The sequence below is a fragment of the Hyposmocoma kahamanoa genome, unplaced genomic scaffold, assembly GCF_003589595.1.
Source record: "Hyposmocoma kahamanoa isolate Upper Pololo Valley unplaced genomic scaffold, ASM358959v1 86, whole genome shotgun sequence".
NCBI classification, from domain to species: domain Eukaryota; kingdom Metazoa; phylum Arthropoda; class Insecta; order Lepidoptera; family Cosmopterigidae; genus Hyposmocoma; species Hyposmocoma kahamanoa.
In genome coordinates, this window is record NW_020654289.1 from 16,478,921 (window position 1) to 16,501,876 (window position 22,956).

Consider the following 22,956-nt stretch of genomic DNA (forward strand, 5'->3'; position numbering starts at 1 on the left):
GTATTGCAATTAAATTTGATACATCGCACGTGACACCAACAGGATCTCCTGTTACAACTCAAAAATGGTGGAGTTGAGAGAAAACACGATTTGAAAGTTCAAAAATCACTGAATGGTATCAATACATTTATAGTCTCGTTTATAAGTATGTATGTATGAAAAATAATGTCATTATTCGCAAAATGATCCATTCGGTAATTTTAAATTTTGAAATAACGCACACACTCAAAATAGCCCCATGTCGAGTGTGTGCGTTATTTAAAAATTTAAATTTAATTTTAATTTAGTCCGCATACACTATGAAAAGACGAGATGACTCTAGATTCCAGATTTTAGATTCTAGATTCCACACAAATTAGTTTCATAGTGTATTCCATAGCATGTAAGTTTATTTGAAAAGAGCAATACCTACAGTTTCCTGCTCGTTTTTTTTTCAGTCAGCACAGTGAACGAGCGTAGAAAATGACATTTTCTACGCTCGTTCACTGTGCTGTTAAGTGTTGTAATAAGTGATACTTTGACTTTGCTATTTTGGAAATTTATTGACATTTCCAAAATAGCATGTATTGACATGTTTAATTTATGACTTTTCAACCGACTTCAAAAAAAGGAGATTTTTTTTGACGGTAGGTGCGTTACACGATAATTCATTTGTGAACCGATTTTCATGATTCTTTTTTTTGTTGGAAATAGGATACCTCGCTAGTAGTCCCATTTAAATTTGCAGAAAATATTAGACAATATTTTGCACCTCTAAGGTTGGTAAACTTGGGGATGAATCCGGTTTCGTGCAATTTCCGGTAACCGATTTCAATAAAACTTGGCAATTATGATGTTATTCCACGAACTTTTGAGGTCCGTTTTTTTAGTACTCTGTAGGTACTAATTATTATGGTAATAATAAATCATCAATCAATCGTTGTGGAAAGGAAATACAAGTTAACAAGTTAGTCTTGACTCGAGAAAGATTGTTTTTATTTTTATTGCAATTGATTTCGAGAGTACTAATGTATTAGTAAACAAATTCCAGGATGACATGGAAACAGAGCATTTAGCGACGTTAGAGAGACTGCGGCAAAATCAGCGGCAAGACTACCTATCGGGTAGCGTCTCCGGCAGCCTGCAGGCCACTGATCGACTGATGAAGGAGCTCAGGGACATATATCGTTCTCACTCCTTCAAGAATAATATGTACTCTATTGGTGAGTAAAACTAGTGTCATAGTCTTAGCCACGGGCCAATAACTCAAGTGGAATGTTAATCTCCATACTACAGTCCGCAACTCTGAAAAAGGTCAAACCGTCTTATGCCTAGATGGCGCTGATCAATAGCCTGGAATTAGTTTATATTTTGTGAATGACCGTAAATATCAATTAATTCCTCTTCAATATAAAATATTACTAAATATTATTAAAGTATTGATATTATCTTAAATTATTTCCTGAAATTTGGCAAACATACGTGTCAATAGATGGCATCGTGTGTTACAAACTATTTTACCTATTCCTGCCGCCAAGCAGTAATGTGAGCATTACTGCGATCCGGTTTGGAAGGGTAGGGGTGCTGGTGAAGTTACAGGCACATGGGACTTGTCAACGTGTCACGGGCGCAGTGGCAGTGCCCCTAAGATCTTTACGATTTAAAGCTCTGACTGGCTCTGCAATGGTTATTTACAGGCGAGTCGCTTACCACCAGGCGCAAGACTTGTTCGTCTCGTCACTTGGTACTGTAAAAAAAGAAAATAATTTATAAATTAACATTTGCTAATATGGGTAGATGGAGCTAATCCTAAACAAAATAAAATAGCCAGCGTTGTCCACAAAAATCTGTGCAAAATACCATCTAGATGATTTAAAAAAAAAATGATTTACTACAAATTTAAAGTAGCTTTAATAAATTGCAGCTTCTCAATGTAAAACAAATTAGTTACAAAAATAGCTATTTGGTTCTCGTCGCGACATCTGGTGTACCAGTAGGTACTACATACTTTAGTCTATGTCTTAGCTTAACGGTTAGCGCCATGGCGCTATAGTGTTTATTTGCATTCTCGCCATATTCAAGAAATTAATAATAGAAATAATGCTAAATCATAATAAAAAAAAAAAAAAAAAAATTCATAAAGAAATAATGAATGTGAAAAATGGGCGAAAAAAAGCCGAAAAACAAATGAAATTTCAGCGAACTGTGGCTAGTTTAACACTATTGGTACTATCATTTACCTAACTATATCTAAAAACTGTCCTACAGTTATATCATTATTCAATAATTCCAGCTCTACTTCTTGGATGAATTTATCATTTGCAATTACATTTTTTTGCGTCTTGTAGCTTTTGTTCTTTTCAGTACCTTTAACAATTGTATGATGTTGGGGCGTTTACGGCCAATCATTTTAATTAAACCTGAGTTCCAGCTTTCTCGACAATTGTTAGTACGATAAGTAATTATTTATTGTCGCAATGTGATTGCAACTTTACATACATTTAACTTAGGGGATTCTAATGAACTGCTGAGTTCACAAAGATCCCCTGGGGGATTGGGCTAGGGGATCCTGGTGGACTCAACCGTTTTTTCGCCCTATTTAAGAGCCAGGTTCGTGTCGGTCTAAGTCTCCTCAACTCCTCACAGTTCATAACTAGCTCCTTGACCTCTTTAAAGCTGCTAACTTTGACGTTATTTATTTGTTAACTGTACGCCATTCTTGGTCTTCTTCCCCACTCAATTATAACTTTCAAATTCGTCATTAACTAACAAATATCCAAACATTTTCCCCTTATGTTCCCTATTGTCTTAAAAGATTTTTTAACTCGAACCCTGTTTAAAAAAAATATTTCCTGGTATGACCAACTAAAAAAAAACACGTCTGATCTGGGTAGCTCTCCCTGTATTGAAGGAATTAATGATATGTTTAGTACTCTCACAAGGCTTGCTTATGACTAAAATACCGAGTTTTCTTATTCTTTTGCACTATGTGAGAGTATGGTGTCAATACTGCGAGTTATTATTCTTGTATAACTAATCACTAATCATTCAACATCATCGTCATTATTATCAACCTATCTATTACATCGCATCCATGGATTAATTTCGCCCATTGTAATTTTACACATATTTACACCCAAAGTAGTTAAACCCAAAAATGCAGCTGTATCAACAAGGTTTAATTTTTAATTTCGAATTGTAATATTCGCAATTGTTTGTATTTAGTGTGAGGTAATGTAAATTTTATACGGAAATAGCGTTTCTTTCCATAGCCTTAAAGAAGTTTCATCACCAAAAAATACTATCTTTTTCATTATTCTGCATTATTTCTATCCAAGGTGGAAACGAGATTTTTTTTCTTTTAGAAGTCAATTTAAATATAACTTTTTGTATAGCGTCCCAAAAATACCCAAATGAAACAATCTATATGATATATATATATATATATATATATATATATATATATATGTGTGTAAAACTATCTTATCTATCTATATAGATATAACTATCTATCGTAAACCATTGAAAAAAACATGGTTAGACCTACCTACCTATTAGACCTATTTATTGCTTATTGTTTATTGCTTAATGCCAAGAAGACAAAATGTGTTAAATTTAGTTTAAATTTGAATTACCTAACGTAAAATCGACTAGTCCAAGCATAGAAATAAACGGACAAAAGTTAGACCTTTTTAATAAAGCAGTCTTCTTGGGAGTGACCTTAAATAATAGTAAACTTCAATGGTTTCCACGTATATCTTCCCTGGCCAGCAGATTAAGCTCCGCTGCATACGCAGTCCGCAGAATACGTGAGCTTACCGATGTTAGTACTGCTAGACTAGTTGACTTTAGTTACTTCCATAGTATAATGTCCTACGGGATTCTCATGTGGGGTAAAGCGGCAGATATTCAAACCATATTTGTATTGCAAAAACGAGCGATTCGTTCTGTGTACCGTCTAGGCTCTCGGGTTTCTCTCAGAGAAAAGTTTAAGGAGACTGGTATCATGACTGTGGCATCACAGTACATTTACTCAAATATTTTATATGCTCGTAACAATATACATAATTTCAATAAGAAAGAAGATATCCATAATATTAACCTTAGAGCTAAGTCCAAACTCATGGTACCACGATTTCGTTTAACCAAGGTAAACAACTCTTTTATGGGGAACTGTATACGTTTTTACAATAAGATTCCGGAGCATATATTAAGTTTATCATTTCCTAAGTTTAAAAACTACATTAAAAATATTTTGATCGAAAAATTATATTACAAAATTGAAGACTACGTGTTAGATAAAGATGTATGGAAAGACGACACGACTCCAGAATACACACAAATTTGATTCAAAGGGTATTCCGTGGCATTTAAGTTTATTTGAAAAGAGCAATCCCTAGAGTTTCTTGCTCGTTCTTCTCAGGGAGGTCAGCGTAGTGAACGAGCAGTAGCTTAAATGTGACGTTTTCAAGTGTAAATTTATTTTACCTATGGAATAAATAATCTTTGACTTTACCGCCTCTCAAGCAGAGGACGTGGGTTAGAATCCAGGCTCATAACTCTGACTTTCTCGGAATTGTGAGAGGAATCTGTGTGAAATTTAATGTGAAACATACCATTGGTTCTTCGGCGAAGGAAAACATCGTGATGAAATCTGCACGTCGATGAAGGTTCACCACCCTCGGAAAACGTGTGAAGTCTCCAACCCGCATTTGGGCCAGTGTGGAGGACTATGGCCTATACTCCTGAGAGGAGACCCGTGCCAAGCAGTGGGACGTATACATGGGTTGATGATGAAACCATTGACGCTATCCTAGTCCTGTTAATTCAACAAAAAATCATCAACATCGAATAGCTACCGTCAATGGTTTTTTGGCTGATTCTTTAATTTCAACGCGAGTAAAACATAATTTCCTTCCCGTAAATCGTTATCTTGTGTATATAAAAACGGATTTTTGACGTTAATTTAAATTTTCTATCAATTTCCAGAGTTAGTAAACGACTCGCTGTACGAGTGGAACATCAGACTGCGCTCAGTGGACCCAGACAGTCCGCTGCACAATGATCTTCTGCTATTGAAAGAAAAAGAGGGCAAGGACTCTATCCTGCTCAACATTATGTTCAAGGAGACTTATCCTTTTGAGCCGCCTTTTGTCCGCGTTGTTTATCCTATTATATCAGGTGAGAACTACGTCTGGTTCAATATTGCAAAACAAGTTTTGTGTAACATTGGATACCGCCTATTAAAATTACGACGCTTATAGAAGCGCTGTAGTGTGGCGTGTTTGTGACGCAGCAGCCGTGCGTCTGTTGCGTTTTTGTAAATTTTAGGTCCCTATTGTGACTGTAAAAGTGAAATACGCGTCTCACGACAACGGCGTTGCAACTGCGCTTCTAAATATTGTATGAAAATATTGCATAAAGCTTTTGCTGACCTGTTTTAAGCCTATTCCACTAGTTTGATGGAACCTTTACCCAGAATTATTATCGGTCATTCTCGGACTAGTGTTCACTACTTAATTTCCGTAGGCAATTTTTATTATTTAAGTACGATTTTTTTTCCTGCAATATTATTTAATTGGTATTGTATCGTGAAATATTATTTAACAATTACACGAAAATATACTAGAACATTTAAATAGTAAAACATTCCACGGAAATTTAGTAGTGAACACTAATCAGAGAAAGGCCGTAATAATGTTTTGAATAAGACTTCATATTTTTAATTTATTAAATTGCTAAATTGCTTAGTTTAGGAACTCGATGATCGAATTTCAAACCTTTTCATCGCGATTATTTGCAATTTGCACACAAAAGTAAATTATATATACATTAATTATATATATATATACGATTAAAATAAACCCTATGTAAACCATTGATGAATATTTTTCCAGGAGGCTACGTACTAGTAGGCGGAGCAATCTGCATGGAACTCCTAACGAAACAGGGCTGGTCGTCCGCGTACACCGTGGAGGCAGTCATAATGCAGATCGCCGCGACCCTCGTCAAGGGCAAGGCGCGTATCCAGTTCGGGGCCACGAAAGTCGTCTCGCAGTCGCAGTACAGCCTGGCGCGCGCGCAGCAGAGTTTCAAGTGCCTCGTGCAGATACACGAGAAGAACGGTCTGTATTTTCATTTTTGTTCTTTCGCCTTAAGATTACAATTCCAAACTCATACCGACGAATCACAAGTAATGCCATACTTACCATTGATACCATAGATCACAGGATTCCCCAAGGAATCAAAAACGTTGGCCGACTGAGCCAGGTATTTACAGACCGATCATCTATCTATTATATCATTTGTGGCGCTAGCAAGTATGCAATGTTAGCGACCCTGAGAATTTGCAAAACATGCTCGAACATGTTCACTTTTATTATGAAAGAAAACGCAGTTACAACCAAAATTCAAGACAAATTACTCCGCGAAATCTGTATGAAAATTCATTTTTTACCCCTAGGTTAAACATTTAATATTTGTCCATTGTATACAACATATGCCATACCGACAAGTCATCCACTAGTTTTTTAACGCAGGGCGCGTTTTTTAAAATTGTGTTTAAAAGTATTGGTTTTAAAAAATATTCTCTCGTTTTAGTTTTTTGTGGACAAATTTGTCGTTTTCTTTCATTTATTGAAAAAAACCTTTATAAATAAACCTCGATGAAACCAAGTAAAATAACTCATCCAGAAATTGCTTACTTATGATCGGTTTTTGGCGTTTGCTTTGGTTCCTTTTATTGCCATGTTAAATATCGGTTATATAATCAGTGTTATATAATCAGTCCGGTGCGATGCACGCTCAGATTCGGACGTGCTCACACAGTAAGAATTATATTAATTCGCGATCCGCGCGGTAATGACCGCTGCGCGTAATTGACTATGGGTTCCCAACAACTCATAGCCAATGAACTGCTGGCGTTCATACAACACGCCATCGACACTATGGACGAAGTCAGCATCATGCAGATCTGCAAATCAAACTTTAAAGAAGATGAGATTTGCAGTGGCAAGGCGCTGCTTTTCCGTGTGCTTGGCAAGGCCGAGCAGATGCCATCTCGCCGGAGGGATGGAGGAACGAAGAGTATCCAGGACATTATAACGATGTTAAAGGAAACCGACCCAGACGACGTGCCTGCTTTCGTGGCAAAGGAGCTGCACAAGCTGCCCCCTGTCACGTTCGACCATGTCGATGTCACTAGGCTGCTTAAGGACATCACATCCCTGAAAGCAAGTCTGGCCGAAGTTCAATGTAAATTGGAGGCTTCGGATAACACCATCTGTGAGTTACGTGCCCAAGTTGTATTACTGAGTAGTGCAACTTCGGTAAGTAGGTCACCCGAGGCCTGTAACGTGAATACTCGTCGCGGGGCACATAATGCATCTATCGGCAGTTTTGAGTCGGCCCATACGGATGCGTCACCGACCGCTGTCGCTGAGCGCGTTTCCCCGCGCCCCGCCCCTCGATTGTCCGCTCCGGCGGAGACGTCACGCGTAAACACGTTGACCCCTCCACGTGATTACGCCGCTGTCGCAGCTGTTAACCGACCCGTTGCTCCACAACCACAAGCCAGGCAGCTATCAACGAAGGGGATGAAAAAACCTCGTGTACCTGTCTCTGAAGTTGCAAAACCACAGAGGCAGACGGACCGGTGCGACGATGACGGCTTCACAAAGGTGGAGAAGAAGAAGAGGAAGCCCACCAGCCGTAACCTGTGCGGCACTGCACCGACAGGGTCCAACTTTTTGCTGCGTCCGGCAATCCCGACAACGCTGCTGTACCTGTCACGCCTGCATTACTCCACGAAGTCTGAGGAGATAGTGGAGTACATCAGGTTGAAATCCAAATACACCCTGAGGGTCGAGCGGTTGGAGTCCCGCCACTACGTGAACTTTAATTCGTTTGTGGTGAGAGTGCCGACCGAACATCTGTCGACCTTCATGAAGGAGGAGTTCTGGCCGAAGGGTGTCCTATACCGGCGATTCCGTGGCCGGTTGCCTGACACCAGATGGCGCCACACGTCGCCGACAACCTAAATACGTGTTAAATTAGTAATTAGTGTTATTTTATATTGTTATGTATGTTAGTCTGTAATGTATGTATCTATGGGTCTCAGTAACCTGAATATAAATAAATAAATAAAAATAAAAATAAATATATCACACCCAAGCTGACGAAATCGAAAAATAGTACTTTATGGAAATAGACAAAATAAGTAAAAAACGAATGTATCGTTTGCTTATGTTAAATAGATTTTTTTTATAGGGTTGGTTAGTTTTTAATAGGCTTGGCACCAACCCTATTATATTCTATTTTTCAAAATTGTATGGCTCCACTATAGGAAATGACGATTTTTTCCAACGTCACGATCGGAAAAAACACTTTAATTCTATTGTGATATTATTTTTCCAATTGCCTTATTTTATGTTTTCGCGGTTAGTTCTAAGGATGCGTGCAATGTGATCATCGACAGGTACTTACAATAACGTTAAAATCTATTTTAATAATTTGACAGCACTGATGTAACGCCATAACGTCCAACCAAGGACCACTACTTCATAATAAAGTAGATGACAAAAAAGAGATACCTGATCGGCAGCACAGAAGTTCGACGATCTTTTTTAATCGCTTTACTTTCTCAAACTCGTATCTTATAAAGAGTGATTGTTCAGGAGATGGCAAAACTTTCTATTTATTTTAAATATCTTGTCAAGGGAGTTAATTTGGATACATTACTTTAAGAATAGCCAGAATAAAAGCCAGTGTGTGAATATGAAGGAAATATGATGTGAAATCAGTCAGCAAAATTTGTATATACAATCCATTTTTTGCATTTCAGTAACTTTGTGCTTTAAGATACGAGTTTGAGAAAGTGAGGCCATATTGTATAATCCAATGAAATTGGTCCTGCAAAACCAAATCCAGGAAGTTTGCATTTTTGTAGTCTGTTTCTGATGTAGCTTTTAAAATATAATTTGTCAAGTGTCACCCATGATTTTCATACAGAACGCACGAGAACAATTGTCTCCCATATCTCTTAACATGGTCTATTTTTACAGGTAAGTTTTGTATATTAATCAACAGCTGTTGTATGTTTTTTTACAAATAAAAAAAACCGAACCTGCGCATGGAGTTGAACAGGTTTGGTTGCTAATGAGGAGTGTACAAGATCAATGTACTTATAGCATGGAGTATATAACCAGAAATACAGACGAAATGTCATTTAATATGTTTGAAAACTATTCTGCCAAATCATTACTGTGACAACTGCGCTCCGATTGGCCAGCTCTGCACTTCTATCAACCAGTTTAACTTGAACTTTGCTATAATGGACGAAAATTGCTAAATTACATATTTAATATTTAATTACCTATGAAATGTGATTCCGTTTGTTTTGTAATTAGATGTTTTGCTGTTTTCCCTACACCACCGAATGGAACAGCCCCCATTCTTAGAGATATTATCTTTAATACAATCATTGACCTACCAACAAATGGACGTCGGATCTAATACAAAAATCACGAAAAAAATGTCCGTAGTTAACCTATACAAACGTAGTGACATGTTACGAAATATAAAAAAACTAAAACATTTAATTTAAACTGTAACGCTATTGCAGTACTGCCTAATTTTGCTTGCAACAATTTACGGGCCCAAAAACACCACATTCAGTTTCTACTGAAAATTTAAGAAAATGCACCATATTTAGTGAACACGTGACTAACCTTTATCGTAAATATTAATTAATTTTTATATATATTATTATGTCGAATTTAGTACAAATTCACTTAAAGAAATAGTAAAGAGTTGGGCAGATACATACATACACATATTACTACAAATGTGAAAATAAGCGTGTACTATAAGAAATGTACCGATATTCCAACTAAACGTATAATCAAATAATCGTAATTTCGAAAACCGATTTATAATAAAACCGTTACGCTTTCGAGTAATTTTGATGCTTTTCACAAAGATAAAATTAGTTTTTGTTTTGTAATTTTCTTAAAAAAGTACAACATTAACATTATGAAAATTCGAGCTAATGTTATTTCGGGCAAATGTATTTTCTGACTTCTGATAGGTAATCCCAAGCCGTAAAACGGTACAACAATATTTTGTTAGTTACTGCTAACGTGTAATAAAAAATCATTTTAAAAATAAGATTAAAATCAAAGCGACTCTATAGTTTCTTTGTTCTCAATATTTCAATCGCTTGTGGTTCGAACAATTGAAAATGACCAAGAAGTTTATGTAAGCTTCTACTTAATGAGTCGTACGTAATGGGTCTCTTTCCATCTTTTGCGCATGAAATGTGTAGATAAAGGACAGTTAGCTATTTGATTATTTTGTGTGCTTTTGTAATTTATATTTACGATTCATTTATATATAAATTAAATTATATAAAACTGTACAAAATAACCCTTTATATATAACACAATATATTTGTTTAGTGAAAATATGATACAAAATCCTGTTTTTACACTTTACTGCAGTAAGCTTTACAAGTTATTATTATATGGTACTGCATGATTGACAATCGCGCTGTCAGTCGAACAAACGAAGATTGTTGCACGATTGACGCTCTGTATGCGATTTTAACGCACTATAGGTACGAACACTTTTTAGCGCGAACCCGACGTCCATTTATTGGTAGGTCAATGATTACAATAAATACAGAATATTTTTGGAATATCTGAGGATGTACACACAGGTCAGTTGTTGGAACTGTACTATTTCAGCGTTGTAATTTGTAATTTGTAATTTCAGCGCAAACGAGAATTGATATTTAAAAGTGATATAAGGCCCATTTGCCCGATGAGTTGCCAGGGATGGATGGCCCTTATTTTGTCTCTATTTCTGGTTATGTACTCGATGACTTATAGTTTATTTAAAAACTGAAACAAAATATAAGATGTACACGATCGTCAAAATAAGACAAAGCAACGATAAAGAAACGGCGCCAAAAACAATTACATTTAAAGTTAAAATTTCAATACAACTGAACAGATATTGAAATACAAAAAAAATGATAATGATTACTATAGTTTTCTACAAGGTTTTCACGCTTCTGCTATCGCAACTTAAATGCTGAAGACACCTACTGAACGTGATACGGCTAATATAGGAATATTTCGAAATATTAAATTAGCTCGTGACAAGGGTACGTAATAGTGACAAAAGTTGGAAGAGGACTTTATTCATTGAGAGGAGAGTCAATTTCTACAAACATTTAAAATTTAAATAGTTATGGTCTATTTACCAAAACAGAGTACAATGATGTGCTCAATTAAAACCAGTAGCATATTGTCATTTTTATACGTTCGCTTTGTGACAAATTTAATCCTGTTGGTCGCTTAAACACCTTTTAATTTTGGTGACTATTTATGCTTATTATTGTAACATTTAGACAAACGTAACGTAACTAATAAATCTTTAGTATAAAGTCTGACGGCTCGATGGCAAATATTATCTTTAAAATATTGATCCATATAAGACCATTAGCCATCTAATTACTACCGTATGGAGGAGGAAACACATTACATTTTTACAGAATTGTTCCTGTTTAAATTATAACCGTTTTAATTATTCACTAAACGATTATAACTAGTTACAATTTTCTTATCGCGGTATGACTTTATTGTTTTTCCGGGTCGACATAAAAATACGTGTAACTAGAGATAATAACGTTTTCTGTCATCTAATTGAACTTTTATGCGTTACAGGTTGGTTCACGCCTCCAAAGGAGGACGGCTAATGCCGGCCCTCTGCTAACATTAAGACTTAACGTGCATCAGTTATAACGCCCACAAACGTTAACTCTTAAATTGACAAGTGACTCTGCGAGTTTGCGTTAAAGAGAGTCTTAAATTCCTTTATAACGCGACGGTTTAAGTTAAGAATGACTGAAGGTGGTATCTCGAGTATTGTACGTGTACTTTAATCGATATTGTTAAGTGCTATTACTGTTCTGAAGTGCGACGGGCGTTAACGAGAGACTTTATAAGACTTATAGGAAAATGTTTAATGTGTAACGTTTTTGTAATCATTCATTTCTCATTAAAGTTATCCATATAGTAGCCCTAGACGTTACTGGAGTGTAAAGTTGGAAAATTCTTTGCATTTCTTTTTAGTTATTGAAATAAAAACCTGTGATTCTTATTTTGTTGTTTATATTCCATTAGAAACCTTCGGAATTATTTTATGTAGCAGTGTAAGAAACTTACTTATTAGGTCTGTGCCTTCGTCAGGTAGCTCTTAGAATATATCTTATTAATATGGAGAATACACTTTATTCTGCTATTAAGAGTCCCTTTGAAAAGTAATCAAAGCGCAGCGAAACGACGTCTACCCAAAGATCATGGCCCAACAAATTATAAAAAGTATACCCACGTCGTACAGAAGGCTAGATTTATTGAAAAATATGTGTACTTTACAATGGTACGTGTCGTTTTATTATGGGTACAGGGAGTAATGCAATAAAAAAAATATTTTTTTTATAAAAAATGTATGTTTGTGTATAATATTCTTGTTTTGTATTTATTGTCGATCACCCAGAGAACGATTTCAGTCTTCTTCATACTACAATTAACCGCGCAGGGATCGCGAACAAGCATGGTGATAAGATTATATTTATTTTATTAATCTCTTTTTTAACCCATAGATTTTCGTGTTTTTTTTTTTATATAAAATAATAAGTGATTCATAAGTGCAAATTTAAAACTGATGTGGTTTTTGTATGGGTCAGAATATGGGTAGGTATTTTGCAATTTCCGAATGAAATTATTCCGCGGGTCTTCAATTTAAGTAATGAAATTTTGAAACGTTTATAAAAAACTCTATCTCTAGGTCCACGGGAAAAATATTCACTTCAAAATTATACAAAACTGAAAAACTAAAAAAATATTTCAGGTGGCAAAAATATACAGAAAACAGAAGAAAAAAAAAATAATTAAAGACTGCTGCGCTTTGTTAGAGAATCGATATACCGCCTAGTTTATTGAAGAGCGGTGCTTCATTTGATCACAAGTCAACTAATTGATGAGGCACTAATGTAAATAGGTTCGTCTAATATTAAAAGTGTATACTTTATATACTTTAAGTACCCAAACGCTTCTATTGCGTATGTACATATACAACCCTAATTGTGTTTAATGTTCTTTTTTAAAAAAAAAAGTAAATATATTTTCCGTATTTGATATATGGTAAACTATATTTGTTTTTAAGAGTCGATACTAGCTCAGTTCAAATTCAAATGTTTCTCGTACGGTTCATTTTGCTGAGGTCGAGCGGCTTGGACTCTGGCTTTATTTCAGAATTTATTTTTTTAGAAACGAATTAAAACCATTTGAGAAATGTATATCGTGTAGTACACGTGTTCTATTTCGTCCAGTCGATATAAAAAAAAAGTAATTGGTATATGTAAACTATTTATTGAATACATCGGTTTTCTTGTAAAATTTCGAGGTAAGTTTGTTCTTTTTCTATCGTGAAAACTTTTAAGAATCGTCTTCACGCCATATTGTAATCAGTGTATATCCTAAATTTTACTATATATTTTTTCCAAAGTGATTGATTCAACAATTTCACTTTTGCGGACTCAACCAAAGCCATTTGAAGTAGTATTGAGTGTTTCTATGTCTATTTATTTATTTACAATTGTCAATATACAAATACACAACAACAGAAGAGGTTCAAAATTAGACCCTTGAGGTAGGTACACCACACTGGATGTGTCAAATTATAACATTGACAACAATGTTTTTAATTCTACATAACGTAAGAAGCAAACAATCTTATATGTTTCTTAGTTTGCAAGCTTTTCAAAATCCACCCTCTCGAAAGCCTTGAAATCTGTGTACACGGTGTCCACTATCGTCCATATTTTTAAAAATTGGTAGTGAGAGTGGATCGACATTTAGTAAAGCCAAGTTATGAGGCTTTAATAACGGTATGAAGACAGGGATATGAATAATCGTGGTCTTGGAATTTTTCAATTCTTTTGTTTTTTATTGCAGTCAATAACAAGACACAACTTACAAAAACATAAAATTGCAATGGACGCCTTGTTATCAGTAAATTCTTCTAGGTAACCTTAACGCTTTCATGGACTGTACTTAAATACCGCACACAAAAGTGTCAGTACTTTTCTTGGCGTAGTGCTTATATTGATTCAATATAAAATATTGATTATAATTATGTAAACCATTGAATTTTGTCACTACGTTGTTGATACGTCTCTATGGAAAAGTAGTAAGCGGCAACTACCCAGAAAGCACTTGAAAATTGTACTGTAAAGCCCGTAGTTGGTTTTTTGAGATCCATATAGCGAAGCGGGGTATTATGGGTACTATCATATTCCTATATTTAATTTTACGGTAAACGCCGTAACTGTCCGTGAAAGGATTAATTATTAAAACTTTAGCTTGCTATTCTTCTTCCTGTCCTTGTCCCACTCTAGGTGGGGTCGGCACGTGTATTTTTCTTCCAGTCTCCCCTATCGGCCGACATTTCCATACACCTTTCTTATCCATATCATCTTTTGCATTATAGGCATTATAGGACTTACGCATTATAAGACGTAAGCGTCTATTATCTATCAAAGTAGATATGAGGGAGCTATGTTTTAGTAAACAATAGTATATGGTTATTGTGTCTTACCACGCAGCTGCTTAGTCAAAAGAAAAAAATCTATTGGTTGCTGAAGTAGTATTCTGCTTTGGCGGACAATGGGTCTTATGCAACAAGTCAACCCCATTTTTTATAATAATTGATATAAGCAAACTATACAAGTAACCTATCTATCTTGACCTTACTTTTAAGTGAAAACTGCGGACTTCGGAGTAAACTGCCTTATAACTTTGGACTCCTGTATGGTCAGTCTCGAAGATCATAGGCACGTGTCGGACCTATGCATAAAATAGTTAATTTTATCGTGAACTTTCCGGTCGAACATTTATCTATGTTTACGGTACATACTTGGTCACGCATATTCCACCGTTATAAAGTTTATCACTGACAACGAGCATTGTTTCACCAAATGGACTATTACACACTGAATTCTGAGTCGAATTATGTGTCGACCCTATAATATTTTTTTCTGTAGTCATTACAATGTCTTTTAAAACAACACTGTACTCTAGTTTAAGCAAAAAATAACATCAATATTATCTTTCACATTTTTCTTTTTATGATAATATTTACCTAATATGAATGTTGTAAACAATTATAAGTAATTGAATGTCAGAATGTCAAAACCATGTTACATGATTATGTAATATTTCTAAGTATTATTTGTAGTCTATTATCTGTAATTGTGCCATATTAAAGAAATAAAATAAATAAACATCATACATTTATTTATTTTATTTGGTCGGTTATCGCATCGCATGTTCGTATGATAAAATATTGCTAATAATTGTCAAACTTTACTAATGTTAATTTCGAATTGAAAAATTTCTCTCAAGAAGATAAGATAAATGAAATAGTACACTGAAAATAAAGTAACACACAAATTTCTTATCCGGTTGCGCACTCAAGGTCAACTGCAAAATATCCTTAAAAACACTAATTCATACGGCTTAGTTGACCTACGACACTTATATTAAATTTTTTATCTTTTATGGCCACTCACACAATACCCATGAATATCACACATGAAACTGAATACTTTCGTAACTCAAAATTGTGGGATTGAAAAAATTCCACTTGAAAATAAAAAGAAATAGATCTGTATAGATCTTATTGCGAATAATGTGATTATTTTTATATAAACGTTTTTGGTATCATAAACTTGACAAGTCCCATGTGTCTGCAATATGAGCAATACAGCATCCGATTTGGTAAGGTCACGAATTAATCACTTGCTTCCTATGTGAGAGAAGTAATTCTGTAGGTATGTCGGAAAAAGTTCGCTAGAAAACCAGTCATTAACCCCCGTAGAGAGATCGTAGTGGATAGAGTCTCTAGAGAAACTATTACACGGAGATCTGAGATGAGGGAGATATTTCTACCGCCAAGCAGTAACGCCAATATTACTGTCAGTATTTCGGCTTTGCAGGGTAAGGGTGCTAGTGAAATTACAGGCACATGGGACTTGTCAATTTATATCTCAGGGTACATGCGCAGAGGCAGTGCCCCTCAGATCTTTGCGATTTACAGCACTGAGTAGCACTGCAACTGTTATAGACAGGCGTGTAGTTTACCACCAGGCACACGACTTGTTCTTCACGTCACTTGTTATTATAAAAAAAAATCAAAATATTTCACCAGCACCTTTACGGTCTTCTTTCTCCTAATATATAATGTATACCTATTTCAAGAGCCCTGCTTCAAGGATGGGTGTGGCCCCTAATGAGGGCGCCACTCTTATTAAAAAAATCCCTTCTGTAACTGTTATTACACCTCCCTTAGAGCTAGGGTCCCTTGGAATCGGGTAGTATAATAAACGTTTTATTCATAAATTTACGTTTCAAGTAACAGATATCATAGGTACTCACTCACTTCTGAAACAAACATGAATCAGAATCTGTAAATATCGCGTTCAGTTCAATTATATTTTTCATTCAAGTATATCTTGAAGCGCTGTCATCTGTGTCATTTCTAAAAAGGTTCCATATTTTTTTTTCAGGTTCACCCATATTTAATATGGGTTAACCAAAATTACGCAACCTTTTTGAATGAAATGTTCATGCTATATAAGTATAGCTATAGTATAACTAATAATGGACAATTTATGGATTCACGCGTTACTTTGCAAAAACCCGTATTAATAAAAATTATTTGGGTACTCCGCGAACCCAGTGAAGGTTAGATCGCTTACAATCGCTACCTACGCTTGTGTTGAATTTTTTCTACCCTTTCGTCGCATAAAATTAATAATACAAACGCTACTAAAAAGCATCACGAAAAATACACTTGACACGAGTTTCGCCTCTACGAGGCATCAGGCGGTGTTGATTGTTCAACACTCGGCTCAAAATATGAGCCGCACTTTTTTATGGAGGACATTTTGCTGTTGACGGCTGATGGCTTTGACTGCACTACCACTAGGCCAAGAGCTTGAAGATTAAGAACCCGCAGGTATAGTAATTTAAGCAGCGGGCCTGAGAGCACCCAGGTGGGCACAAACCTCGATGCAACGCTACAGGACACTTACACTAGAAGAGCGTGCTACAGGGGATAATCTGAGGTATGTATACTCTGATCGACGATCGGTTAGTTACAAGAACCTAACAACGTTCAATGTCACGATATCAGTTTCACCTGCCCTATTGCTGTACAATTTCTCGCAATTCGATTTAACTGAAAAAATATGATAGTGTCCCAACAGATAACGACATATTTTAATACGATCAGTTTTTTTTACTTTAAAACAATTTATTAAAAAAGATACAATTTAAAAATAATCATATGAGATATAATACACTCCCGGACTCTTAATTCGAGCCACCTCGCATTTTCTGTATTAAATGCCCTAAATTTAAATAATGTTTGATTGATCAAAAACTATTAAGCAATTTTGAAACTAGTTTACAAAACGTCTTCCGTAAATCCTTGTTAGAAATTGGGATTTGCAATACCGGGGAAAACTTTTTCTACGACGATAACACTACAGTTGTATTCTAGCCCTTTAAGACAAAAATGCGAGGTGGCTCGAATTATGTGTCCGGAAGTATATTTGTATACATCATAAAAAGAAATTACAGCTGTCATTAATTATTATGCCAAACTAGTTGTAACTTGAAAAATAAACCAAAGTTTCTTTCACATTTTTGAAGAAAAAAACGTGAAAAAACAGCGCCCTGGTTTTTTTTTTTCTAAATTTGGTTTTTTTTTCACAAAAAGTAAAATGGAATAACTGAAGTAAAATAAGCCACTAACTTTTATTTTAAGAATATATGTTTTTTGTGGTTTTTTCGGCTTTGTTTGGTAATAGCTAATTTAGTTTTTTTAATACCGGAGACAGACCTAACCTAAACGGGAGGAAGAGGAAGGGTCGTGGGCTCAAGCCGCACCGACTAATAATAGTAGTAATTTAACAATCCCGGACAAAGTGCTTCAAATCCTACCGAATAATTTTATATAAGCGGCTTGCTAATAATTCTATGTAAATGTTGCTATATAAGCGATATGTGCGATGTGGAAAAAAATATTGATATCGCTCTTAGATAAACAAATAAATAGTGTTTTTATCAGTAATCATCAAAGTAGCGATGCGATAGCAATCGATAGAATTAAAAAAAAGGTAAAATGTTATATTCCCCTCAATTTCCCTACATAGCGTCAATCCCACAAATAGCCCAATCGAGTTGAAATTCCCCGTAATTTGAGGTATTCGCCACAAATTGACAACACTGTGAGTTTTGCCCATTTCTTTTGAGCAATTTATCTATGAAGAATAATATTAACAACAAAAGAGGAAATGTAGTAAAAAAATACAATTATCATATTGTCATATTTTTATTTTCATACTTTTACAAAAAAGACCTACTCAAGAAAAAAAAACGGTTTCTTTTCATGTTTTTTTTTTCACCTCGGATAAAAACGGTTTTTTATCAATACAATGCCAAACTGTTTGAAAATGTCCTACGAAATATGAGAAAACGAATTATAGTAGGTATATTGTGTTATTTAAATGTTATTTATTATTGTATTTAGTGCTATACCTGTCCAATGAATCTTATGTTTGTATTATATATTTTTTTTTAGGTTTCCTTATACTCAATTATAGAAAAATATAAATGAATCCAATATTAATTAAAAATTCTCATAACGAAGCGCCAACAGCGGAGTTGAAGCAACGTAAATTAGTGACAACACTAGTTAAGAGAACGCCTGCTCCATGTAGGTCATGTGAGTCTGGTTTAGTAAGGTCACGAATTAATCACTTGCTTCTGTGTGAGAGAAGTAATTCTGTATGTCGGCGAAAATTCACAAGGAAACCAGTACCTAGTTATTAATCTCCGAGAGATCGTACTGGATAGAGTCCCTAGAGAATCTTCTATCTCACGGAGATCTGAGATGAGACAGATATTTCTACCGCTAAGCAGTAACGTCAGTATTACTGTGTTCTGGTTTTGAAAGGTAAGGGTGCTAGTGAAATTACAGGCACATGGGACTTGTCAACTTATGTCTCAGAGTGATGGGCACAGTGGCAGTGCCCCTCAGATCTTTGCGATTTAAAGCTCTATAGCATATAGTAAGATTACCATTCCCTAGTAAGTCAATGATTCCCTAAGTTTAAATTACATTAAACGTATTTTAATTGAAAAGTAATTTACAAAATTGTAGACTACGTGTTAGATAAAGATGTATGGAAAAACAACATGAGTCTAGATTCCACACAAACATCATTCAGAATGTATACTATATCGTTTAAGTTTATTTGAAAAGAGCAATTCCTAGAGTTTCTTCCTCGGTTCTTCTCAGGGAAGTCTGCAAGTACGTTTTCAAGCATTGACTTACAAATAAATGGACGACCGCGACGGGTCTAATACAAAAACCACGAAAAAAATGTCCCAAGTCAACCTATTTAAACGTAGTGACATGTAAAGGAATATGGAAAAGCTAAAACGTTGAATTTAAATTGTAATGTCATCGCAGTACTGTCTAATTTTGCTTGCTTCGCTGTCAGTCGAACAAACGAAGACTAAAGCGTGAATGACGCTCTGTATACGATTTTAACGCCCTATAAGTTCGGACACTTTTTAGCGCGGACCCGACGTCCATATAATTGTAAGTCAATGTTGTCAAGTGTAAAAAAATTACCTATGGAATAAATGATTAATTGACTTTGACTCTTAGTGGCACTGCAGCTGTTATGGACAGGCATGTAGTTTACCATCAAACGCACGACTGGTTCGTCCCGTAACTTGATATTATAAAAAAAATCCGTGCCTGTTACATTGCTGCAATTTCAAGCAACTTCCTAAATAACATTAAAATCCGCTGATAAAACAAGGTTTTTTTAAAGAATGTTAATATTGTTATTTATTTATTAGTGATACCTACTACCTACATTTTATCTTAATGTAATCAATACCTGATTAACTGATATTGTTGTTTGTTGTTCGTTGTTTGAAATATACACCTACGTAATACTATTTTATATTTTCTGAATGTAGGTACAGCTATTGAACAGATAAACTTAGGTATCTTGTCGTATTCCGACTAGCGATGCGCGATTGTGAATGATTTCGATATTCGACTCGTTAGTAATTTAATTACTAATCCTGTCTTTCGAATGATAAATTAGTAAACAGCTGATTTTCGTATTCGAATGATCTGAATCATCATTCCTTACTAATTAGTATTATTAATTCATAGATTCCATAGAGCATTTCTGCTCGAGATCATCTAGCCCTCTCTAACGGTAAATACGTAATTGTGACGAGAGATATTTTGATATGGATATGGTGAATGATCTGGTGGAGTTCCGACATAATAATCTTTCTACTCGTACAACCGACCGAATCGCAGGGGCATTCGGTATCGATAATCATTCGACTCGAGTCTTGAATATGGAAAAATGCTTGGATTTGACTTCGGCGAATGATTTGCCCATGAATGTATTACTAACAGTTAAAGTCGCCCATCGCTAATTCCGACCATCATACGTCGGTTTCTCCATACGATAGTCAAACACTGTAGCCAATTGTCCAAAAATCTGAACCCCAAATATATTTGTAAATTTGATGAATTTAATACAATAACTTTATTCAAAGCCATTAACAAATAGGTACTAGATACATAGTTACATAATTTATTAGTTATTGATTGGTTGATTTCTGACTAGTCAGGCAACATCCAGACAACACAAAAGGGTCTAAAGACTACCTTCTAAGGGCGCGTTCCCATTACGTCGTAACGTTTTATTTATCGCTGGACTGTCGCGTTTAGCCTGTTCCCATATCACGAGTATGGGCCGTGGACGCTTATTTTATCGTTGAACAACTCGTGTCTAGATGTTCCCATTACATCGTGACGACAATTTATCAGTTCACGGCAGCTGCCTTGTCGTTTGCACGACAGAGTCGTTTGAAGCTGCGATTATCTGTCGTCACATTTTTATCGTGACGTTATTCATCGTCGGGGGACTGTCGTAACGTTAAAAAAGTCGTGAATGACAGTTAATCGTGTTGTTCTATGTCTGAACAACTTCTTTAAAAATACCAGTCACGACACTTTAAACTGCACGACTATCTGTCGTCACGACATAATGGGAACGCGCCCTTAGACTAGCGTCTTTCGAGCGTCAGCGTCGATCCAACACATGCACAGCGGCCACTGCGTCGACACCACGTCCGCGCGGCGGCGGCGCGACGTATACCCGGCACTATTCCGCAGTCGCTCAATGCTGACGTTGTTGCGTCGCCACTGCGCGGACGCCGTGTCAACGCTGTGCGTGCGTTGGCAAGACGCTGTGCGTACTTTGGCCAAGATGCTGGCACTCGAAAGACGCTAGTGTGGTAGTGGTCTTACCTATGTTAGGAGATAATACTGTTGTACCTATGTAGATTTTAAAGCTTTCGTGGTTATACACTAAATGATTATCACTACTGTGAAAAGATTTCTTAGGTTTATGCGATTGTTACATATAGGAAATGAAACTATTTTCTAAATCGCGTAGATTATATTTGTTTTTTCTACCAAATCAACGTTTCAGGCCCTTAATAGGTCCCATGGTCACGACTGACTGAGATGATAGTCATTAACCACTTATTTATCACTTATTTCTGCCGCCAAGCAGTAATGTGAGTGCGTTCCGGTTTTGAAGAGTAAGCATGCTGGTGAAATTACAGGCACATGGGACTTTCAACTTATTTCTCAAGGTGACGCGCGCAGTGGCTGTGCCCCTCAGATCTTTGAATTTTAAAGCTCTGAGGCACTGCAACTGTTACGAACAGGCGTGTCGCTTACCGCCAGGCCCACGACGTCTTCGTACCGTCACTTAGTATTATAAAATAAATTAAAAAAGTTTAATATGAATACAAATCACCCTATTTTTCGTTATAGTCACAAAAGTTATTAATTTAATTACCTTGTTTTTTAATTTAATAAAGAACGTTCTAGTTCTTTGTTTGAAACAACACAACAAACAGTACAACAGTATGAATTTTTACTAAATAAAATTTGTTAATTAAGAGAAATTAAAACAAATTATTGTTAAATGAACCCCAAATTAAGTCAAAACAATGGAATATCATGGTAGTAAAACTTCATAGTAAAACATTATGAGATCAATAAACTACTTATTACAATATGAGATCATTATAAAATCGCGAAGTATTCATGTACGATGTAAGTAATTACGGAAGGTTCAAGTTCTCTTTGGATAGATTATATTTATTAAAATGAATTAGCTGATAATGATATAACTTGGTAAGTTTTTCGTCCTGTACGAATACATATTGGAAATCAAAAATTTCCATTTACTCGTCGTAGAAATGTAAACATTTGCTTCAATTATGAGGAGCAAGGTTGAATTTAAAATCCAGTCATGATGCCTTTTAAATTGGGATGAGTTGTAACTTTTATTGGACAATTGCTCGGACACGCATCATGAACATTCGTCTGTACTATATACAGGTTGTTTTTAAACGACAGTCAAATTTTAATATTACTTTTTTTAGTATCATTCAGTATCACTGGAATATATGACACAAATAGTTGCAATTTTTTTAAGTATATAATAGACAGCATGTATGAAGAGACTGATGGGAGTGGTGGAGGCGAGGGTGGTTTGTCTGGTACGTAGCAGGTGGAGGTTCATAGTTTCTGCCTACCCCGGTAGGAGACAGGCGTGACGATATGTCTGTATGTATGTATTATGGTAATACATATTAAATATATTATATTATATAAATTAATAAATATATTATATTATATATATTATATAAATTAAATATATCTAGAATAAACTTAAGAACACTAGTTTTTAGAGTATTAATAGACTCTACTGGACGTGTATAG

The 22,956-nt window shown here is 35.4% G+C and overlaps 1 protein-coding gene across 1 annotated transcript in view; it reads left to right on the forward strand.

Annotated features, from left to right (window-relative positions):
• Positions 1–12,207, forward strand: part of LOC113234656 (ubiquitin-conjugating enzyme E2 Q2) — a 25,080-nt gene extending 12,873 nt beyond the window's left edge. Inside the window, exons 5-8 of the mRNA XM_026470061.1 lie at positions 1,031–1,202; positions 4,969–5,160; positions 5,877–6,104; positions 11,709–12,207. Coding sequence (XP_026325846.1) covers positions 1,031–1,202; positions 4,969–5,160; positions 5,877–6,104; positions 11,709–11,740 — 624 coding nt within the window. The 3' untranslated portion in view covers positions 11,741–12,207. The remainder of the gene's footprint in view (positions 1–1,030; positions 1,203–4,968; positions 5,161–5,876; positions 6,105–11,708) is intronic.
• The last annotated feature ends 10,749 nt before the right edge of the window (positions 12,208–22,956 follow it).